Here is a 22647-nt window from a genome sequence, read left to right as displayed (position 1 = left end):
TAGTAAGTTTAAAAATACGTCACAATTTTTGTCGTCACACTAAAAAAAAGGGACAAAACCGACTGCATAAAACCGACCGACACAAAAAAAAGTGTCGGGATAAAACCAACAGACTTAAGACGCTAATATGTATATTGTGGGCCCCCGGTTTCATATTTTAGTTTTGAGCAATTTTTATCTTGCGACGGAAATTTCGGTCGGTAGTTATAATCATACGACGGAATTATTATAAACTTCCATGAGAAGTACCGGGAGAAACCAAAACTTATGACATATGTGTCCGTCGAAAGTTTAAAGTTATATATGACATTAACCTGTATATGTTGTGTTCCTACCATTTTAGGGCATTTAAAACCGATCCAAAAAAATTTCGCACATGCAATCCCTGTATTCGACATAAGTTAGTTTAAATATATTATTTCTTAACTGATAATTTAAATGTGACTGGTGATATTAAATATGGTTGGTGAATTTACAATGAAATACCGAAAAATCATCGTAAGTTTCATTGTTAAAACGACATCGTTCTCAGATCTATCACTTTTTTGATTATTTTTAATTAATTAAAGATTTAAATAAGTAACTTATGACGGACAAGACAATTTACAAAGGCATTTAAACATGCATCCAAATCACACCAAGCTTGACCAGATGGAAGTGTTTCGATCAGAAACAGCTTTAAGCCCCAGCTATTAGCTAGTTAAATTAAACACGCTCATAATCAACGAGCTGATCTTAAGCTCCAGTGACCAGATGGAAGTGTTTCGAGTTATCCAAATTGGACTACTGTGTGTTCAAGAAGATCTAGTAGACATGCAGGCCAGATATGTCCCAAGTGTTACTGATGTTGAGCAGTAATATGATACTGCGACATCCTAATTAAGAAACCCGGTTTCTTCTTCGAAAGAAGATTGCTGGACGCGGATCATTTATGGAGGAAGCCCAAATTTTCATCAGTCAATGAGTTAACTCTCAGCTAGCTCTAAACATTATTTGTTTTTGTGTTGACATAGAACAAGAGGCATGAGATTATGAAACTGAAAGGTTGAAATTGAAAAAAAACTTTCAAACTCAACAAACTGAATAGTTTAAATCAAAAAAACTTTCAGCCTTCTACTTTAAACCTGGATTGGTAATTTCTGAGATTCAGGTGAAGACCTCTGGATATGACTTTATACAGCTTTCTTCATAATTTTTTTGGAAGATCTGAAAAATCATCTTATAATTAAAATAGATGTAGTCTACAGAGAAGATGGTCATTACTAGCTACCAGATGTCCATATAAAAAAATGAATATCGCAAATTATTACACTAAACTTTAAAAAATTGGGACACTAAGATTTTTGTTTGAAACATTGTACTCAGTAAGGCTAAAGAAATTATCTTGAGGTAAGTACTTCTCACCAAATTGGTTGTTTTCCGCCAAAAATGTTAATAGTACCGAGTCTTTTGACGATTTAGTCAGCTTTCCCGTAATCATTATTATCTGATGTCTCAACCTTTATCAGATTTTGATGCTGTGAGGCGAGAGAGATTTGAGATATGTTCCTCAACATGAGTTTGAGAGCAATTGTGTGCACACTTTATATATAACTGAGCACCTAATTAAGTTTATGACTGAGCACCTAAGTTCTTATAAAAGAGATCGAAATTGAGAATAGTACTACAAGAGAGGCTAACATTATCTAACATAAACCCTGAAGCTAACCCATCAGCAGTATATGAGAATTTTTCTTAAATTGCTTACAGTGACATATTATCCATACATGTATAATTTTAACCAATGTGATATTAATTTGTTCGCTTATTATATCTTTTTATGCATGCTTTAAAACAATAATGAGATCTATGCTTATTATACAGATGCACATGTCATAGCTGACTCACATTTTATTCGAGTCTCATTTTATTGGATTCAGCAAACAAACAGAAGTACTGGATCTCACTTGTCCAGCAACATAAAAGTAGTTGTCACACAATTAACATACACCAGAGAGTTATAGAAATCACACACTCACACACATAGACGTGATTAATTTGCAATGAGATAAGCCTCAATAGCCTTGAATACGGATATGTTCTGCTCCTCGGAATACTTAATGTTCTCTTCTGGGACCACAGCATCACCTTTGGTGTGGAATATGGTCGTCGTCTTGGTGGTGCTGCCTCCATCGGCATTTGGCACAACGACAAGATGAGTTTCAATTTTGTCAATGAGTCCCAACAGAACGTCCCCATCGATGATGCTGTATTGGACTGTGCATGCCTCCTTGTCAAGGGCATCAGTTCTAAGGGTCATTGTTGTGATTGGGCTTCCTGAATATTCATACAAGTACATAAAACAAATTTAATGAGATTTTTTAATATACATTTTATATGAACCTACTGATAACCAATTAAGTAGTTGAGAAGAAACTAACCATCAGGAAGAGTGATGTGTTTGATGGTTCCAACTCCACCATCACCTTTGATTTCGACATTTTTGTAAGCTCCCGGAGCGGCCTTGGGGAAAATGTTATCAACATCAACGATCAATCCATTGAATATTTTTTCTGCTGACAGAGAGGAGGTAATTTCTTGTTCGTGCTTCTGGAGACCCATGATTTTTTATGAGAATGATATATGAGCAAAGAAAAAGAAAGTTGTGAAGAACAGATCAAGCTGGTTAGTGTTGTGAGATGTAGATGATGATATTAGAGACCTCAAGGTTGCTATTTGTAGTGCCAGTACCTGAATATTGGGATGTTAATGCACGTTCTTCAGAATTTTTAAACATGTATAACTGATACATGCAAGTTGTTGCCCTGCACGTTAAATTTTATATCAAATTCTAGAGACAATTGACCAAGTTAAAAATCAAATAAAATCTCGATCATATATAGCATGCTTATGCAATTTAATCTAAAAATATGTGTTTGAAAATTGTACAAAGATTGCGCTAATTATATAATACGATAAGAGTAATTTATTGTCCACAGTAGTCATATTTTCTTACATGTTTTTTTATAGGTACAAGTATATTATATTTATGTTAAATATGTAATGAGGGATGACGAAAGTTGAATCACTATTCTCTTTAAAAAAATTTATTTAATCATTTATTATTTACTAAGTCATAAATATATTTTTTTCCCGATTGAACCTGATTTCTATATATTTTTCTTGGTCCGTTACGGTTTTTTTTCGATTTATTCCACGTAGACACTACCTAAATTTGTGCAAGCGTGTCCGATCAAAGATTTTATCTATTCAATAGCAAAATAGTGAAAATTATGCACGAACCTGTGATAAATTCTATAATTTTAGCAATTATTTCTTATCTCCATATTTAGAAAATTTTTACCATATTTCACTTCCTAGAGATCCGTAGAAATCTTAAAAAGAAAATTCATAGAAGTGAAGTAGTTGAAATTAATATAATTGTCTTACTTGAAATTTTGTTGTCTAACACTTGCATACAAATGCATTTCTGCAACGCTTCTTTTACGTCGGTTCTAATTAACACTGTCGCTTTAAAAAATTTGAGTTTTTGTCTTAATCTTAACTGACGCATCAACTATTCTGTCGATAGCGTCATTTATTAAATTAACGGATGCTTATGAACTATTTTCTGTGTTTATCAACAAAATACTAACATTTAAAAGTATTTATTGTGTCCGTCTACAAAACAACGATACTATAGGAAAGAGTTTTAAGTATCGGTGAAATTTTATCCAACATAAAAGATGATTAATGTATTTCTAAAAAAATATATAATCTAATTAATAATCTTAGTATATTTTTCCTCCATCAACCGCCATCATAACAATTCGGTCATAATTGTGTGATCAGTGTCAATGGAGTCCATTGGCTTCTTAAACAATAATGACCGATTTCCTCAACCAACCAACTACGATTGCCTAATCGGTAGTTAAATCATGCAAAAAATATGATTAAAGACTTAGGCCACGATTACCAAAAGATCCATGCTTGTCCAAAAGATTGTATGTTATTCTGGGCTGAAAATGAGAAATTGGAGTCTTGTAAAACTTGTGGAACTTCACGCTGGAAGGTAGTGGATAATAAGAACACTTCAGCTGAGAATAGGGATAGCTCAAAAGAATATAAAGTCCCAGCAAAAGTGTTGAGATATTTTCCCTTAAAACCGAGGCTGCAAAGAATGTTCTTATGCAGTGATTTCTCTAAGTCAATGGTATGGCATGCTTTAGCACGAAAGAAAGATGGCCGGTTAAGGCATCCAGCTGATGCCCAAAGCTGGGAGTCCATGGACGCTAATTATCCACAATTTGCGTCTGAAATTTAGAATGGTTTGAAAGTTAAGCGTTTGATGTCAGATAATGGTGGTGAGTATAGTAGTGATGACATTCTTTTTTGTGCACGGAGATTCATCACATAATACTAAGGCATGAAGGGTGAGATAGTTTATTGAAAAATAGCCATTTAAAAATGGTAAAGGCTAAGGGATTTGGCCTTTTAGATTATTAAAGCAACTCATTAGCTAAGTTCTTTATCTTTCCCTTTAATTTGTTGATGATATCTATTATTATTTTATCTTTTCGATTTGATTTGTTTGAATTTGATTTTTCTGGCATGTTCATGAATTTGCTCTAAAATTAGGAATATTATTATCCTATTATTTATTATTATCGGTTTAATATGAAGTCATTTTCAATAGCCAGGTGACGTGTATCGATCCCATACACGTGGCACCAAAATGTCACCGTCAGTGATGGATGGAGGATTTTACATATGATGTGTCACTAATTTAACACCTGTGTAAGCTAAATTTTTCCTTTGTCAAAATGTATTATTTTGGAATTTGAAAAACTTTAGTTCATCAGGCAACAATTTGACAATCACCTCTATTCTGCCTCGACAATAGTCTTTCCAACCTTGATGAGTTGAGATCATTAAGAAATTGAGTTGTTCTGATGGTTCCAACCACACAAGCAAGTCACGATGAACCAGCATATATGGCCATCTGTTTTCAACATGAAATATTGGGTAATTCTTGAGCATTACTCTTTAATTTTCCTAGTTTAGTGTTACCGGTACTAAGTGCTTGTTTGCCAACGAGTACTTCTGGCTTTTTTCGATAAGAAGCTGGCTTCTACTTTTCTTGACCCATTTGCGTAAAAAGTCAGAAGTACTTATAAGAAGATGAGAATGCTAGCTTTTTTTCAAGACTTTTCATTTCTTTCTCAAACAGTTTAATCACTTATAAGTCTTAATTTACTTCTCACTTCTACTTCAATTTTTTACTTGAAGCAAGAAGCACTTTTTTAAGCTTACCCGAACGGCCCCTAAATATGGCACTCTTTACTTGTAACTATTGAAGATACAGTCAGGGTTCAACTCATATCTGTCGCGAAAAATTTGAAAATAGTGCATCGTTTGTTTGGATTAATAGCAGAATCTTTGCTTAGACAATTTCTTAGAGAATTACGGAGTAAAAAAAATGTAGAACTCAAGTGCCATGAAAAAGGTGGATCGTTAAGATCCGTTTGTTTTAACTTCACTTAGATGTTAAAATGCAGTTCTTTCGCTACCTGTTTGTGTAATAAGTCAGTTTCTCCGAAATCTCCCAGGTTCAAAGGCCAAGTGTTTACACATATATCAACTGGCTTAGGAGGGTTGATGGCCATTCTCAAGAATCAGAAAGAAAGAGCTAATCGTTGAATCTTTTACACTATTAATGACAATTCTTCAAACTCAAATTTTCAACTACATGTGTGTGGAAGTGGAATTGATGTTCCAAGTGACTCCAGCATTTCCATACTGTCCACCAGCGCTTCTGGCTCTAGCATATGGTGTCTTCATTTTAGTGTCTTTATGTTAGTAGTATTTTAGATGTTACAACTTGGACAATGCAATTGTTCATGTTGTACTTATTTTTACATTTGCCGTGAGATTATGTTGCTAACTTCTATTACCAATTCCGTGGTTGTTTCGTGGGGACAGCTTCTTGGAGGTTTTCCACCCATCTCTAGCAACGTACGGAATGCTTCTGTTGGTTTTGTAGGTAATGCGTTAGCATTTTTTCGGAATCTTGCCAGACTAGTCCCTCCCAGAGCATCTCCAAGGCTACCCATATGTTACGTATAATATGTTGGAATAATCTTAAATTTATTTATTATTATTATTTGTTTAGTTATTTATTTTGAGGATTAATTTTAGATTGTAGTAGTTGGATGATTGTTGGAGTTCTCTAGAGAGTTTGTAGGAGGTATGGAGTCTATCTTGTTTTAGGAGATTTATTAGAATTGCAGAGTACTGTTAGGAGTCAAGTACGTTTGTTATAAATATGGATGTAATCTTTTTTAGAGGAACAAGAATTAATATAAATCAGTTTTATATTCTACACTTGGCATCAGAGCTAGGTTTAAAGTGCTTGTGAAGTTATGAAGATACATATATAGATAAGCGATTTTTGTATTTTTTTTTCAAATGGCGTCAAATAATTTTTCCCTTTCGATACCTACATTCAAAGGAGATCATTTTAATTCATGGGCTATCAAAATGAAATCATATTTGAAAGCTATGAGTCTGTGGGAAACGATTGAAAGTGATGTTGAATTAACCATTCTTCCACAAAATCCAACCGCAGCTCAAATCAAAAAACGTGACGAGGAAGCAGCAAGAGAAGCAAAGGCACTCTCATGTATTCATTCGGCGGTGTCGGATGGAATCTTTACAAGTATCATGACTTGTGAGTCACCAAAAGAGGCATGGAGCACGTTAAAGGAAGAGTTTGAAGGAAATGCTAAAACAAAGTTGATGCAAGTTTTGAATCTCAAACGAGAATTCGAGATGCAGCGGATGAAGGGGAACGAAACTATTAAGGAATATGTGAGTAAGCTTATGAGCATTGTTAATCAAATAAGGTTGTTTGGTGAATCATTTGTCAGCGAGAGGGTTGTTGATAAAATTCTGGTGAGTGTTCCTGAAAAATATGAGTCTAAAATATCCTCACTTGAAGATTCCAAAGACCTATCCAAAATAACCCTAGTGGAATTAGTCAATGCTCTTAGTGCCGTAGATCAAAGGAGATTAATGAGGGAGGAAGAAAATGGAGGAAAAACTGAAGGACTCCTATTAGCGAAAAGTTCCTTTGCAAAAGCCACAAGTAACAAAGTTCAATGCAACCACTGTCATAAGATTGGTCACGAAGAAAAGGACTGCTGGAACAAAGGAAGGCCACAATGCTTCAAATGCAAGAGATATGGACACTTGGCAAAGAATTGTAGATTTCAAGGTGATGAAGAAATCATGGCACAACTGATGGAGGCAGAACCTCTACTTTAGAGTGATGGGTGATTATGTGTACCGGGAGAGAAGTGCTCCAGTGAATTTGGTGTTGATGAGAAGTGCATCAATAAATTGATGGTGGTGAGAAGTGCATCACAAAAAATGAAGAGAAATGCTTCATAAATTCTGTTATGTAAATTTACGATTATGGGGGTGATTGTTGGAATAATCTTAAATTTATTTATTATTATTATTTGTTTAGTTATTTATTTTGAGGATTAATTTTAGATTGTAGTAGTTGGATGATTGTTGGAGTTCTAGAGAGTTTGTAGGAGGTATGGAGTATTTCTTGTTTTAGGAGATTTATTGGAAGTAGCAGAGTATTGTTAGGAGTCAAGTACGTTTGTTATAAATATGGATGTAATTTTTTTTAGAGGAACAAGAATCAATATCAATATATATATATAAAGGAGGATGCGGGCGTCTCTAGAATTGTTCGATTCAGTCTTCTGATTTTTCTTAAATTTCGGAGAGAAAATATAGTTATAATTCAAAAAATCAGGTTTAAGAATTCTAAAAGTAATACAACTCTTTTCTTATCAAATTCTAAAGATGATACAATTCTTTTCTTATTTAGTATTTCTTATTGAATTCTAAAGATAAGACAATTCTTTTTTTATTTAGTAGTCCTAATAGAAATAGGATTATATTTATTCAAACTAACAAAATCATAGATAAAATACAATTTATATTTAAGATTTGTAAGGTAATACAATTTATATTATCGATTTACTCTTATAATTTTCTTAAATTTCGAATAGAAAATAAAGGATTGTAAAGATAATAATCATTAAAAAAACTGATAGCAACAAAAATTAGAACCATAAAAGAATAATAACTTTTAACTAATAAATAGGCATCAAAAAATAAAAAAATTAACAAATAAAATAATATATAAAAAATAGGAATCATATATTAATTTTATGATAATGTAAATGGGTCTTGATTAGTATTGTGTTTGACGGGCACGGGAGGCGGCCCAAACTAATTTTTATCTAAATAATAATAAATTTTTTATTAGTATTATGTTTGACGGGAAAGTTGCTAAAATAATTTTTATAAAAGAATAATAATTTTTAACTAATAAATTGGAATCAAAAAATAAAAATAATTAACAAATAAAATAATATATAAAAAATAGGTATCATATATTGATTTTATGATAATGTAAATGGTTCTTGATTAGTATATCGTTTGACGGCCACGGGAGGGAGGCGGCCCAAACTAATTTTTATCCAAATAATAATAAATTTTCTATTAGTATTATGTTTGACGGTAAAGTCGCTAAAATAATTTTTTATCTATGTTATAATATATTTTTTTGTTACACAATTCAAAATAATCTCTAATTTTGTCATAATTAGAATAATTTTTATTAGTATTGTGTTTGACAGTAAAACGACTCAAACTAATATCTAAATTGTACTTCTTCCATCCCATTTTAAGTGTCCTGTTTAACTTTTGAATGGTCAAATTGACCAAATTTTGACTGAGATTTACACATATAATATAATTTTTAAAAGTAAAAAAAATTATGTCATTATAAAATACATACAATATACTATAAAATGTAAATTTTAGTTTTTCAAAATAATAATTAATTTTTTTTTATGCTTGGTCAAAATTTGGTCAATTTGATCGTTATAAGTCAAAACAGGACGCTTAAAATGGGATGGAGGGAGTAATATTTTTTTATAAGTATTGTGTTTGACAAGAGAGCGGCTCAAACTAATTTTGATCTAAATTATAATATTTAATTTATCATAAAAATAATAATTATGGATTAATATTGTCTTTGACGGGAGGGGGGTTCGAACTAATTTTATTATTAGTATTGTGTTTGACAGGATGATCACTTAAACAAATTTTTATATCAATTATAATATTTTTTATTTGTCATATGTTTAATGGGAAGATGACTCAAAATAATTTTTATCCTATTATAATTCTAATTCATATCAAAATTTATCATGCCGCCGCGAAGCGCGGCTTTTTTCACTAGTTATAATATAAATCAGTTTTATATTCTACATAATATATATCTACGTGTCTATGTATTATACCTAATAAATTTATCTAAAAAATCCTAGTTCTTATAATAATGGTAGTTTCTCTTATTTATACCAATTCTTCTACATCATCTTTTTCTCAACATGAGTTTGAGAGCAATTGTGTGCACACTTTATATATAACTGAGTACCTAAGTTCTTATAAAATAGATTGAAATTGAGGGTACTACAAGAGAGGTTAACGTTAGATAACATAAACACTGAAGCTGAACCCATCAGCAGAGTATGAGAATTTTTCTTACATTGCTTACAGTGTCATTTTATCCATACATGTATAATTTTAACCACTGTGATATTAATTTCTTGGCTTATTATATTTTTTTATGCTTTAAAATTTATGCTTATAATTATACACACGCCCATGTCATATATAATTGAGTCTCTTTTTTATTCGATTCAGCAAACAAACAGAAGTACTGGATCTTAATCACTCGTCCAGCAACATAAAAGTACTTGTCACACAATTAAGATACACCAGAGAGTTATAGAAATCACACACTCACACTCACACACATAGACGTGATTAATTTGCAATGAGATAGGCCTCAATAGCCTTGAATACCAATGTGTTCTGCTCCTCGGAATACTTAATGTTCTCTTCTGGGACGACAGCATCACCTTTGGTGTGGAATATGGTGGTAGTCTTGGTGGTGCTCCCTCCGTCAGCATTTGGCACAACGACAAGATGAGTTTCAACTTTGTCAATGAGTCCCAACAGAACGTCTCCATCGATGATGCTGTATTCGACTGTGCATGCCTCCTTGTCCAGGGCATCAGTTCTAAGGGTCATTGTTGTAACTGGGCTGCCTGAATATTCATAAAAGTGCATAAAACTAATTTAATGAGATTTTTCATACATTTTATTTGAACCTACTGGTAACCAATTAAGTAGTTGATATATATAGAAGAAACTAACCATCAGGAAGAGTGATGTGTTTGATGGTTCCAACTCCACCATCACCTTTGATGTTGACATTTTTGTAGGCTCCGGGAGCGGCCTTGGGGAAAATGGCATCAACATCAACGATCAAGCCATTGAATATTTTCTCTGCTGACAGAGTGGAGGTAATTTCTTGTTCGTGCTTCTGGAGACCCATGATTTTTTAGGAGAATGATAGCTGAATATATATATGAGCAAAGGAAAAGAAAGTTGTGAAGAACTCAAGGTTTTTGCTGTGAGAGATGTAGATGATGATATTATTATAGGCCTCAAGGCAGCTATTTATAATGCCCGTAGCTGAATATCAGGATGTTAATGCAGCTTTAGTTTAGAACTTCTAAATAAATATATAAGATCTTGCAAGATAATTAGAATATACATGCAACCTGCTGCGCTGCACAAATCTTTAAATCAAATTCTAGAAAGAATTGACTAGCTTGAGTTCAAAGTTATATATATGAAAACTCGTGTTTGTCATTTTAATTCTTACAAGGAAAATATGACAGCATCAACATATTTCATATAATGTTAATAAATATCCGCAGATGCATATTCTTGCTTTTCTATATAAGGTTATTTTACACAGATGCAGGTAAAAGTTATTAACACTTCATCTGATTTATTCCTAACATAATTTATCAATGAAATTTGGGCATGATGTTTTTATTTTTGTTAATTAGTATATTTTCTGCATGTATTTGCTCTTCCAACCAGCCTGTAAGTCAATGCTTTCTAGAATACACATTATTAAAACTTCAATTCACTGCAATATATAACATCTAGCTAGTCTATCTGTCCGAGTACTGAAATCATCCTGAAAGAATCAACTTAAAAACACATACATTGTTATAATATTATGAGATTAGACCAGATCCATCATTACATTTGAGTGGTGGCACTTTAAACAGATGCTCCGAGTTCTCTAATATCATTGTATCAATCCCACAGCATACCTTAATTCAGTTCCTTCTCGGATTCCTTTTGCTTTTCTCGTATCTTCAGTTATTGTTTTGCAGAAAAATCATGGGTGTCGAGAAGCACGAACAAGAGAAAATGTGCAAGTGGTAGTCTTACTGAAATAGGCTTAACTTCACCGAATCCCAGCTTCAAGCTTTAAAGAATCACTACAACAAACTGGCATGTTTACTACGGAAGTTAAAGCTTAAATCTGTCTTAAGTTCCCAAATTACGTCAAAAATATTCCATCATTTTTGGTCAAAGTAGTAAGTTTAAAAATACGTCACAATTTTTGTCGTCACACTAAAAAAAAGGGACAAAACCGACTGCATAAAACCGACCGACACAAAAAAAAGTGTCGGGATAAAACCAACAGACTTAAGACGCTAATATGTATATTGTGGGCCCCCGGTTTCATATTTTAGTTTTGAGCAATTTTTATCTTGCGACGGAAATTTCGGTCGGTAGTTATAATCATACGACGGAATTATTATAAACTTCCATGAGAAGTACCGGGAGAAACCAAAACTTATGACATATGTGTCCGTCGAAAGTTTAAAGTTATATATGACATTAACCTGTATATGTTGTGTTCCTACCATTTTAGGGCATTTAAAACCGATCCAAAAAAATTTCGCACATGCAATCCCTGTATTCGACATAAGTTAGTTTAAATATATTATTTCTTAACTGATAATTTAAATGTGACTGGTGATATTAAATATGGTTGGTGAATTTACAATGAAATACCGAAAAATCATCGTAAGTTTCATTGTTAAAACGACATCGTTCTCAGATCTATCACTTTTTTGATTATTTTTAATTAATTAAAGATTTAAATAAGTAACTTATGACGGACAAGACAATTTACAAAGGCATTTAAACATGCATCCAAATCACACCAAGCTTGACCAGATGGAAGTGTTTCGATCAGAAACAGCTTTAAGCCCCAGCTATTAGCTAGTTAAATTAAACACGCTCATAATCAACGAGCTGATCTTAAGCTCCAGTGACCAGATGGAAGTGTTTCGAGTTATCCAAATTGGACTACTGTGTGTTCAAGAAGATCTAGTAGACATGCAGGCCAGATATGTCCCAAGTGTTACTGATGTTGAGCAGTAATATGATACTGCGACATCCTAATTAAGAAACCCGGTTTCTTCTTCGAAAGAAGATTGCTGGACGCGGATCATTTATGGAGGAAGCCCAAATTTTCATCAGTCAATGAGTTAACTCTCAGCTAGCTCTAAACATTATTTGTTTTTGTGTTGACATAGAACAAGAGGCATGAGATTATGAAACTGAAAGGTTGAAATTGAAAAAAAACTTTCAAACTCAACAAACTGAATAGTTTAAATCAAAAAAACTTTCAGCCTTCTACTTTAAACCTGGATTGGTAATTTCTGAGATTCAGGTGAAGACCTCTGGATATGACTTTATACAGCTTTCTTCATAATTTTTTTGGAAGATCTGAAAAATCATCTTATAATTAAAATAGATGTAGTCTACAGAGAAGATGGTCATTACTAGCTACCAGATGTCCATATAAAAAAATGAATATCGCAAATTATTACACTAAACTTTAAAAAATTGGGACACTAAGATTTTTGTTTGAAACATTGTACTCAGTAAGGCTAAAGAAATTATCTTGAGGTAAGTACTTCTCACCAAATTGGTTGTTTTCCGCCAAAAATGTTAATAGTACCGAGTCTTTTGACGATTTAGTCAGCTTTCCCGTAATCATTATTATCTGATGTCTCAACCTTTATCAGATTTTGATGCTGTGAGGCGAGAGAGATTTGAGATATGTTCCTCAACATGAGTTTGAGAGCAATTGTGTGCACACTTTATATATAACTGAGCACCTAATTAAGTTTATGACTGAGCACCTAAGTTCTTATAAAAGAGATCGAAATTGAGAATAGTACTACAAGAGAGGCTAACATTATCTAACATAAACCCTGAAGCTAACCCATCAGCAGTATATGAGAATTTTTCTTAAATTGCTTACAGTGACATATTATCCATACATGTATAATTTTAACCAATGTGATATTAATTTGTTCGCTTATTATATCTTTTTATGCATGCTTTAAAACAATAATGAGATCTATGCTTATTATACAGATGCACATGTCATAGCTGACTCACATTTTATTCGAGTCTCATTTTATTGGATTCAGCAAACAAACAGAAGTACTGGATCTCACTTGTCCAGCAACATAAAAGTAGTTGTCACACAATTAACATACACCAGAGAGTTATAGAAATCACACACTCACACACATAGACGTGATTAATTTGCAATGAGATAAGCCTCAATAGCCTTGAATACGGATATGTTCTGCTCCTCGGAATACTTAATGTTCTCTTCTGGGACCACAGCATCACCTTTGGTGTGGAATATGGTCGTCGTCTTGGTGGTGCTGCCTCCATCGGCATTTGGCACAACGACAAGATGAGTTTCAATTTTGTCAATGAGTCCCAACAGAACGTCCCCATCGATGATGCTGTATTGGACTGTGCATGCCTCCTTGTCAAGGGCATCAGTTCTAAGGGTCATTGTTGTGATTGGGCTTCCTGAATATTCATACAAGTACATAAAACAAATTTAATGAGATTTTTTAATATACATTTTATATGAACCTACGGATAACCAATTAAGTAGTTGAGAAGAAACTAACCATCAGGAAGAGTGATGTGTTTGATGGTTCCATGTTATGCACCAGGACGGGCCCAAAAAGATAATAGCATTCAGCAGGAGAAAGCCCAAGGACAAGAGGGACGGCCCAGCAGTGAAACAGTAAATGCAAACTAATGAACAGTAAAAATGTAAGGGAAAGGGGTTAAAAGGCAGAGGAGAGGAAGGGTAGATCTATCTGATTATTGTAAACACTTGTTTCTTGTGGGAGAGGCGGAACCTCTCGAAAGTTCCGAGTATCTGTCTTTGTAGGGATTGTTTTCAGTAATATTACCGTTTACTTTTGCCTTAGTACGCTTGATTGTGTGATTATAGTAGCATAACCATTACAAGTGGTATCAGAGCATCTACGATCCATGGGTCCTCCAACTGTCGCGCAACGTTTGGAGCAATTGGAGGAAAAGGCGACTGAGGTCGAAACCACGATGGCGGCGATGGCCGCGACGGTTGTTGACCGCGCGATAGAGGCGATGCGCCTCTCGTTGACGGAGCTGATTCGTGAACACCAAACCCTAGCCGCCACTAAGTTGAGCTCTGATTTTGAAACCCTAGCCAGTCGTTTGGAGGGTCGCCTCAATCGCAGCCGTGAGCATCAGGAAGCCTTAATTAACACCATTCGCACCGACCAGCTGAATTTTCAAGGCGAAGTGAAGTCCACTCTCGCAGGTCTGGTAGCTAGTTCCGGGTCGGGCCAGGGGCGAGTTGAGGGGAGTGGTATAGCAGGAGGGCCGGTGTTGGGGTCTGGTGCGGGCCATGCCCAAGGGTCGGTGGTGACAACCGGGCGTCTGGGCGGAGGGTACTCTGGTGGATTTCAGGGCGGTGGCCCGGGTGGGGGCCAAAATAACTGGCGTTACCGCAAGCTTGATATGCCCATTTTTGATGGGGAGGATCCTGATGGCTGGATTTTAAGGGTGGAGCGCTATTTTGCGTTTTACAAGCTCACCGAAGATGAGATGCTCGAAGCTGTGGCGGTAGCAATGGATGGTGATGCTCTGCGTTGGTACCAATGGGAGAACAAACGCCGGCCGATTCGGAGGTGGGAGGACTTGAAAACATTTATTCTGCGCCAATTCAGATCGGTTAGTGGAGGCTCGTTGTATGAGCAGTGGCTGGCAACCACGCAGTCTACCACAGTGAAGGAGTATAGGAGGGCTTTCATCGAGACTGCAGCACCTCTGGATAGAGTTTCTGAGGACATTCTGATGGGGCATTTTGTTAATGGTCTTAAGGAGGACATCAAAGCGGAGGTACGAGTCTTAAACCCACTAAATTTGGAGCAAGCTATGGAACTTGCTGTTCGTATTGAGGAGAAACAGAGGGTTACTAGTTCTCGTAAGCCTAATCTGAGTTTCATTAAGACAAGTGCAGCTGTGTCTAGTACTAAAGGGGCGTCGGGAATAGGTTCGTATACTACTCTTATGCCCAACACCCCAGGCACCACTCGTAGTTGGGGCCCTGCATCGCCCGAGTCTCAGGGTTCTGTACAGTCCCCTCACAGTATGATGAGCAGTAAGCGTAGTGGGGAGGTGAAGCGGTTAACAGAGAAGGAGTTGCAAGAGAAAAGGGCAAAGGGATTATGTTATAGGTGTGACGATAAGTGGGTAATGGGACATAGGTGTAAACGGAGGGAATTGAGTGTGTTATTAATAGATGATGAGGAAGAGGATTTGACGAGTGAGGACAGCGAAGTGGTGCCATCCCCTCCTACTGAGCCTATACCCGAGGTGTCACTCAACTCGGTGGTGGGGTTCTCTAACCCGAAGACGATGAAGTTGCGTGGTATAATTGGATCTAATCAGGTGGTAGTGCTTATTGATCCGGGGGCTACCCACAATTTTCTTTCCCTCAAAGTAGTGGAAGCAGGGGGAATTGTGGTCACTCCATCCGGTAGTTTTGGGGTTTCTCTCGGCAATGGTGAAGCAGTGCGTGGGTCGGGACTATGTAAGGAGGTTTGTGTGCAGTTGGATGGCGGATTGGAAGTAGTAGAGGATTTCTTGCCGTTAGAATTGGGTAGCACAGATGTGATATTAGGCGTGCAGTGGCTCGAGAAACTGGGGGAAGTGATGACTAACTGGAAAACGCAGGTGATGCGTTTTGAAGTAGGAGGCGAGTTGGTGACGCTGGTAGGAGATCCCTCCTTAGTACGAACTAAAATATCTCTGAAAGCCATGTATAAAACACTCAAGAAGTCTGGTGGGGGTTACTTGATCGAGTGCCAGACAGTTGAGAAGGTGAGTACGCAGGAGAGTAAGCAACAATCAATATCCCTCATCCCTGAGTTTATACGGCCACTGATTGACCAGTACCAGAAGGTGTTTGATAGTCCCAAAGGCCTTCCTCCTAGCAGAGGCCACGAACACTCGATTGTGTTAAAAGCTGGTAGTGACCCAGTGGGGGTGCGACCTTATAGGTACCCGCAGAATCAAAAGGATGAAATCGAGAGGTTAATTACGGATATGCTGGCAGCCGGCATCATTCGACCTTCTACCAGCCCGTTCTCAAGTCCAGTTTTATTGGTAAAGAAGAAGGACGGTTCATGGCGATTCTGTGTTGATTACCGTGCCTTGAACCGTGAAACCGTGCCGGATAAATATCCAATCCCGGTTATCGATGAGCTGTTGGATGAGCTACACGGGGCAAAGATTTTTACCAAACTGGATTTAAAATCAGGTTATCACCAGATTTTGGTTAAGGCAGATGACACACACAAGACGGCATTCCGGACACATGATGGCCATTACGAGTTCCTCGTAATGCCTTTCGGACTAATGAATGCACCGGCAACTTTTCAGGCACTAATGAATGATTTGTTTCGTTCCCTCCTACGTAAGACGGTGCTGGTATTTTTTGATGATATATTAGTATATAGCAAGACCCCAGAGGAGCATTACAGTCATGTGGCCACAGTCTTAGAAATATTGCGCTCAAATTCTCTATACGCTAATATGGGCAAGTGTGAGTTCGGGCAGACCACCCTGGGCTACTTGGGACATGTCATTTCAGCTGATGGAGTGGAGATGGATTTAGAAAAGGTGAAAGCCATGACAGATTGGCCAAGGCCACGAAATTTAAAGGAGTTGAGGGGTTTTCTCGGGTTAACCGGGTATTATAGAAAATTCATTGCAGCATATGCGGAAATAGCACGTCCATTAACTGAACAGTTAAGAAAAGACAATTTCGGGTGGTCTTCCGAGGCTACAGCTGCGTTTGAAGCACTTAAGTTGGCCATGACTCAGGCTCCTGTACTGGCTATGCCGAATTTCGAAGAGAGGTTTGTAATTGAGACTGATGCTTCAGGTTACGGTCTCGGGGCGGTGTTAATGCAGAGTAACAGGCCAATAGCATTCTACAGTAAGCTGTTAGGGATGAAGGCACAGCAGAAGTCAATCTATGAAAAGGAATTAATTGCGATTTGTATGGCAGTGCAGCGTTGGAAACATTATTTAGTCGGGCGTCACTTTGTGGTTCGAACAGATCAGCAGGCATTGAAGTATGTGCTGCAACAACGGGAGATAAATGGTGAATATCAGAAGTGGATAATTAAGCTCTTGGGATTTGACTTTGATATTCAGTTTAAAACTGGTGCGTCAAATCGAGTAGCTGATGCACTATCTCGAAAGACAAATGGAGAAGTTATTTTGGGGTCAATGGCATCCTTCCACAATATAGATTGGAGCATTATTGCAAAGGAGGTCGGGGCTGATCGAGTTCTTCAGCAAATTATCACTGACATTAGAGCAGGAGGCATACATCCTGGGGGTTTCTCTGTGGTGGAAGGCAGGCTGATGTTTAAAGGGAGGGTGGTGATTCCTCGCACTTCAACGTATATTCCAGTACTCCTCCACGAGTACCATGATTCAACCATTGGAGGTCATACAGGGGAAGTGAAAACTTACCTACGAATGGCAAAGGATTGGTTTTGGGTAGGAATGAAACGCGATGTCGTTGAGTATGTACGCAAGTGCTCCATCTGTCAAGCACAAAAAGTATCACTGCAGCATCCAGCTGGTTTGCTACAACCGTTACCACTCCCATCTATGGTTTGGGAAGACATCACGATGGACTTTGTGGAGGGTTTGCCAATGTCCAGGGGTTATAATACGATTCTGGTGGTGGTGGATAGACTGTCAAAATACGCCCATTTTGTAGGCTTGAAACACCCATTTGATGCTACAACTGTGGCTGCAAGTTTTATTCAAGAGATTGTCCGACTTCATGGCTTTCCGGCTTCCATCATTTCGGACAGGGATCGCATATTCATGAGTTTGTTCTGGAAAGAGCTCTTTAAAATGCAGGGGACCAAATTGAAGCGCAGCACTTCTTATCACCCCCAAACCGACGGGCAATCGGAGATTGTGAACAAAGGCTTAGAGACCTACTTGAGGTGTTTTGTGGGGGGGCAGCCGAAGTCTTGGGCAAAGTGGTTAGCATGGGCGGAGTTCTCGTACAACACATCACCCCACTGTTCATCCAAGTTTAGCCCATTCCAGATTCTCTATGGGAGGGAACCCCCACACATAGTGCGGGTAAACAGAGGACAAACAGCGGTCCATAGCTTGGAAGAATATCTGCAGGATAGGGATGCAATCCTGGATGATCTTCATTTTAATTTGATTAAGGCCCAGCAGATGATGAAACTGGCTGCGGATAAACACAGGAGGGATGATTCTTTTGCTGTCAATGAGTTGGTATATTTGAAGCTACAACCATATCGCCAACGGTCTTTAGCTAGAAGGCCGTTTGAGAAACTTGCTCCCCGTTTCTATGGCCCTTTCAGAGTCCTTCAGCGCATCGGTCAAGTAGCTTATAAGCTTGATCTTCCTGATGGGTGTAAAATTCACCCAGTTTTTCATATTTCTCAGCTTAAGCGTGCAATTGGAGGGGCAGCAGTTGACCCGATCATTCCTCTACAGTTGACAGAAGAACTGGAGATGGTAGTTGAACCTGAGATGCTGTTGGATATCCGACAACACCAGGCTGATGTGGAAGTATTAGTCAAGTGGAAAGGTCTTCCCAACAGTGAGGCAACCTGGGAAGATGCTGAGGTTTTAGATCACTTATTTCCTGCTTTCCACCTTGAGGACAAGGTGAGTCTTTGGCGCCGGGGTAATGTTATGCACCAGGACGGGCCCAAAAAGATAATAGCATTCAGCAGGAGAAAGCCCAAGGACAAGAGGGACGGCCCAGCAGTGAAACAGTAAATGCAAACTAATGAACAGTAAAAATGTAAGGGAAAGGGGTTAAAAGGCAGAGGAGAGGAAGGGTAGATCTATCTGATTATTGTAAACACTTGTTTCTTGTGGGAGAGGCGGAACCTCTCGAAAGTTCCGAGTATCTGTCTTTGTAGGGATTGTTTTCAGTAATATTACCGTTTACTTTTGCCTTAGTACGCTTGATTGTGTGATTATAGTAGCATAACCATTACATTCCAACTCCACCATCACCTTTGATTTCGACATTTTTGTAAGCTCCCGGAGCGGCCTTGGGGAAAATGTTATCAACATCAACGATCAATCCATTGAATATTTTTTCTGCTGACAGAGAGGAGGTAATTTCTTGTTCGTGCTTCTGGAGACCCATGATTTTTTATGAGAATGATATATGAGCAAAGAAAAAGAAAGTTGTGAAGAACAGATCAAGCTGGTTAGTGTTGTGAGATGTAGATGATGATATTAGAGACCTCAAGGTTGCTATTTGTAGTGCCAGTACCTGAATATTGGGATGTTAATGCACGTTCTTCAGAATTTTTAAACATGTATAACTGATACATGCAAGTTGTTGCCCTGCACGTTAAAAATTTTTATATCAAATTCCAGAGACAATTGACCAAGTTAAAAATCAAATAAAATCTCGATCATATATAGCATGCTTATGCAATTTAATTTAAAAGTATGTGTTTGAAAATTGTACAAAGATTACGCTAATTATATAATACGATAAGAGTAATTTATTGTCCACAGTAGTCATATTTTCTTACATGTTTTTTTATAGGTACAAGTATATTATATTTATGTTAAATATGTAATGAGGGATGACGAAAGTTGAATCACTATTCTCTTTAAAAAATTTATTTAATCATTTATTATTTACTAAGTCATAAATATATTTTTTTTCCCGATTGAACCTGATTTCTATATATTTTTCTTGGTCCGTTACGGTTTTTTTTGATTTATTCCACGTAGACACTACCTAAATTTGTGCAAGCGTGTCCGATCAAAGATTTTATCTATTCAATAGCAAAATAGTGAAAATTATGCACGAACCTGTGATAAATTCTATAATTTTAGCAATTATTTCTTATCTCCATATTTAGAAAAATTTTACCATATTTCACTTCCTAGAGATCCGTAGAAATCTTAAAAAGAAAATTCATAGAAGTGAAGTAGTTGAAATTAATATAATTGTCTTACTTGAAATTTTGTTGTCTAACACTTGCATACAAATGCATTTCTGCAACGCTTCTTTTACGTCGGTTCTAATTAACACTGTCGCTTTAAAAAATTTGAGCTTTTGTCTTAATCTTAACTGACGCATAAACTATTCTATCGATAGCGTCTTTTATTAAATTAACGGATGCTTATGGACTATTTTCTGTGTTTATCAACAAAATACTAACATTTAAAAGTATTTATTGTGTCCGTCAACAAAACAACGATACTATTGGAAATAGTTTTAAGTATCGGTAAAATTTTATCCAACATAAAAGATGATTAATGTATTTCTAAAAAATTATATAATCTAATTAATAATCATAGTATATTTTTCCTCCATCAACCGCCTTCATAACAATTCGGTCATAATTGTGTGATCAGTGTCAATGGAGTCCATTGGCTTCTTAAACAATAATGACCGATTTCCTCAACCAACCAATTACGACTGCTTAATCGGTAGTTAAATCGGTCTAATATAAACTCATTTTCAAGAGGTGTCTGGATCCCACACATGGCACCAAAATGGCACCGTGATCCTAGACAGGTGGCACTAACATGTTAGCACTGTGGTTAAGCCATATGGGCAAGGCTTTCTGCAGCCGGTCAACGCTAATAACGAACGAGTTGACTAACAATGATCAGGTTTTATATGACCGATACTAATCGGTTATAATTAACCACTAATTAATGATTGATTCATCGATCACAAAACATTGTGTTTCTTGTAGTGTAATAAGCTTGCAAAAAATTGCAGAGTACCACTATTGCTATATTTCCATAGGTTCTGAGATTGTATCAAAGCCAAGGCACTATGAAGACACACCCCTGGGGCAGGTTACTCCCTGATTAATAACTTATCAGGGATATGTTATCATCCTACTGTTTCATATATTACTGTTATATCTGTAATGTATGTAAAATTGGTAGAGGGTCGAAACTCGAAAGTAGTTAGCATGAATGATGAAGCAAAGACTTGCAGTAATTGACAAAGAATCATTGGCCGACAGCTACAGCATCATCAGAGGGAATATATGATTAGGAAAACTAATGTCTATTGCTAATCAATTCACTGTTATTCCTAATCCAATTAGGGATGAAATGATCCTGGAGGAAAAATCAAAAATGCTTGTTTTCGATTATGCCGTGGAATAATATACATATTAAACATTGGTTTTAGTAAATTGCATGAGGTTGTTCAGTCAATAAAAACCTTCTCTGTAGACTTATTTCCATATTTCTAGATCTTAAACAAAATCAACCAGGTAAGGTTATCAAAAATGTTGTTAAGGACCGAGGAGATCACCATATCAGGTATCCTATTGTACAGTCTCAGATGCATAATAAAGTCCTTTCGACTTGTCTCCACATTTCTAGATCAGAGACGATATAGACCTTATAATGTTATTAAAAATGTTGTTGTGGACTGAGAGATTACCATATTAGGCATCCTATTGTGCAGCCTTGTATTCATGACTGTGCTTTTGATTATGGATCCAGCAACAAAGCCTTAACATTGCATGAAGTATAATATCAGAATTTCTTTTGCGACATGTAGAGTAAGGAACCCCTGTCGTTTTGTGACAAACACCATGAATGATCTTATAATTGGACAAACCAACCGTTGATTTAGCTTCTTAGTTGTTACAGGGATTGAAGACTACCTAGCAAAGATCTCAGTGCAAATCCTGGAGAAGTTCGATTGAATTTATAAAAAAGAAGTTCTATATACCACTACAATCAATTTATAAAGAAATTATGTGATGAACATAATTCGATAAAGCCTCTAAGCTGTTACTGAAGTGCATAAACTAAGGAGTACAGGCAGGGTAGGACTTGTGGGCTGCAGTTAAGATTATTTGTCTGTAAGTGGTTCAGCTTTGGACTTAGTAGTGTTCAGTTTTTAACTTGGTGAAAATTCTACTGCAGTTAGACTCTTTCATAAGGAGCTAGCTGAATCTGAGCAAAATTCTAAAAAACAAATCACCAATAAGCTAATTTTAACAATTTTGGATCCAATAGTCGGCAACAGACTAGATTAGTAAATCACCAGAATATGCTAGTTATAAATATTATACGATGAATGCATACACTAAGGCTTTTTAGCTTGCATATAACATATGCAAAAATAGGAAAGTTCACAAGAAAGAAACATCATTTGCTGGTTCGCATAAACTCTGTACACAGTCTCAGAAATGGAATCTATTACTTATCAACCTTTTTCGGAAAAAGATAGGCTCCACA

The 22647-nt window shown here is 36.4% G+C and overlaps 4 protein-coding genes and 1 long non-coding RNA gene across 6 annotated transcripts; 2 read left to right on the top strand and 3 right to left on the bottom strand.

Moving 5' to 3' along the window:
- Positions 1 to 1875: 1875 nt before the first annotated feature.
- On the bottom strand, positions 1876 to 10579 carry LOC108195559 (dau c 1 isoallergen Dau c 1.0301-like). 2 transcript variants are annotated; one of them, XM_064080728.1, is made up of 3 exons: positions 10294 to 10579; positions 9877 to 10184; positions 1876 to 2022 (listed from the first exon to the last, which is right to left on the bottom strand). In XM_064080728.1, exons 1-2 carry the CDS (start codon positions 10472 to 10474, stop codon positions 9901 to 9903), a joined length of 465 nt encoding a protein of 154 aa, XP_063936798.1. In that variant the 5' UTR covers positions 10475 to 10579; the 3' UTR covers positions 1876 to 2022; positions 9877 to 9900. The 2 variants fall into 2 exon arrangements, with proteins under 2 accessions (XP_063936798.1, XP_017218021.1); XM_017362532.2 differs by lacking the exon at positions 1876 to 2022 and having other exon boundaries at positions 9742 to 10184; positions 10294 to 10578.
- LOC108195370 (dau c 1 isoallergen Dau c 1.0301-like) lies at positions 2029 to 2698 on the bottom strand. Its single transcript, XM_017362330.2, has 2 exons — positions 2421 to 2698; positions 2029 to 2316 (listed from the first exon to the last, which is right to left on the bottom strand). Exons 1-2 carry the CDS (start codon positions 2599 to 2601, stop codon positions 2033 to 2035), a joined length of 465 nt encoding a protein of 154 aa, XP_017217819.1. The 5' UTR covers positions 2602 to 2698; the 3' UTR covers positions 2029 to 2032.
- On the top strand, positions 4904 to 6045 carry LOC135147843 (uncharacterized). Its single transcript, XR_010285728.1, has 2 exons — positions 4904 to 5004; positions 5589 to 6045. It is a non-coding gene; the product is annotated as an uncharacterized LOC135147843 (long non-coding RNA).
- On the top strand, positions 6448 to 7305 carry LOC108194357 (uncharacterized). The gene has a single exon (XM_017361308.2). It carries the CDS (start codon positions 6448 to 6450, stop codon positions 7303 to 7305), a length of 858 nt encoding a protein of 285 aa, XP_017216797.2.
- A 2834-nt stretch (positions 10580 to 13413) lies between the features above and the next one.
- LOC108195592 (dau c 1 isoallergen Dau c 1.0301-like) lies at positions 13414 to 19661 on the bottom strand. The gene is made up of 3 exons (XM_064080971.1): positions 19407 to 19661; positions 13959 to 13990; positions 13414 to 13854 (listed from the first exon to the last, which is right to left on the bottom strand). Exons 1-3 carry the CDS (start codon positions 19553 to 19555, stop codon positions 13571 to 13573), a joined length of 465 nt encoding a protein of 154 aa, XP_063937041.1. The 5' UTR covers positions 19556 to 19661; the 3' UTR covers positions 13414 to 13570.
- Positions 19662 to 22647: the final 2986 nt, after the last annotated feature.

Source organism: Daucus carota, chromosome 7 (genome assembly GCF_001625215.2).
Source record: "Daucus carota subsp. sativus chromosome 7, DH1 v3.0, whole genome shotgun sequence".
Taxonomy (NCBI): domain Eukaryota; kingdom Viridiplantae; phylum Streptophyta; class Magnoliopsida; order Apiales; family Apiaceae; genus Daucus; species Daucus carota.
This window is presented reverse-complemented; position numbering and strand designations above follow the sequence as displayed.

Excerpts from the sequence above, each read along its gene's own strand:
- LOC108194357 (XM_017361308.2), top strand. The coding sequence starts at position 6,448 with ATGGCGTCAAATAATTTTTCCCTTTCGATACCTACATTCAAAGGAGAT.
- LOC108195370 (XM_017362330.2), bottom strand. The coding sequence starts at position 2,601 with ATGGGTCTCCAGAAGCACGAACAAGAAATTACCTCCTCTCTGTCAGCA. Across the intron at positions 2,317-2,420 it reads ACACATCACTCTTCCTGATG|GAAGCCCAATCACAACAATG; the intron begins GTTAGTTTCTTC and ends ATGAATATTCAG.
- LOC108195592 (XM_064080971.1), bottom strand. The coding sequence starts at position 19,555 with ATGGGTCTCCAGAAGCACGAACAAGAAATTACCTCCTCTCTGTCAGCA. Across the intron at positions 13,991-19,406 it reads ATCAAAGGTGATGGTGGAGT|TGGAACCATCAAACACATCA; the intron begins TGGAATGTAATG and ends TGGTGCATAACA. Across the intron at positions 13,855-13,958 it reads ACACATCACTCTTCCTGATG|GAAGCCCAATCACAACAATG; the intron begins GTTAGTTTCTTC and ends ATGAATATTCAG.
- LOC108195559 (XM_064080728.1), bottom strand. The coding sequence starts at position 10,474 with ATGGGTCTCCAGAAGCACGAACAAGAAATTACCTCCACTCTGTCAGCA. Across the intron at positions 10,185-10,293 it reads ACACATCACTCTTCCTGATG|GCAGCCCAGTTACAACAATG; the intron begins GTTAGTTTCTTC and ends ATGAATATTCAG.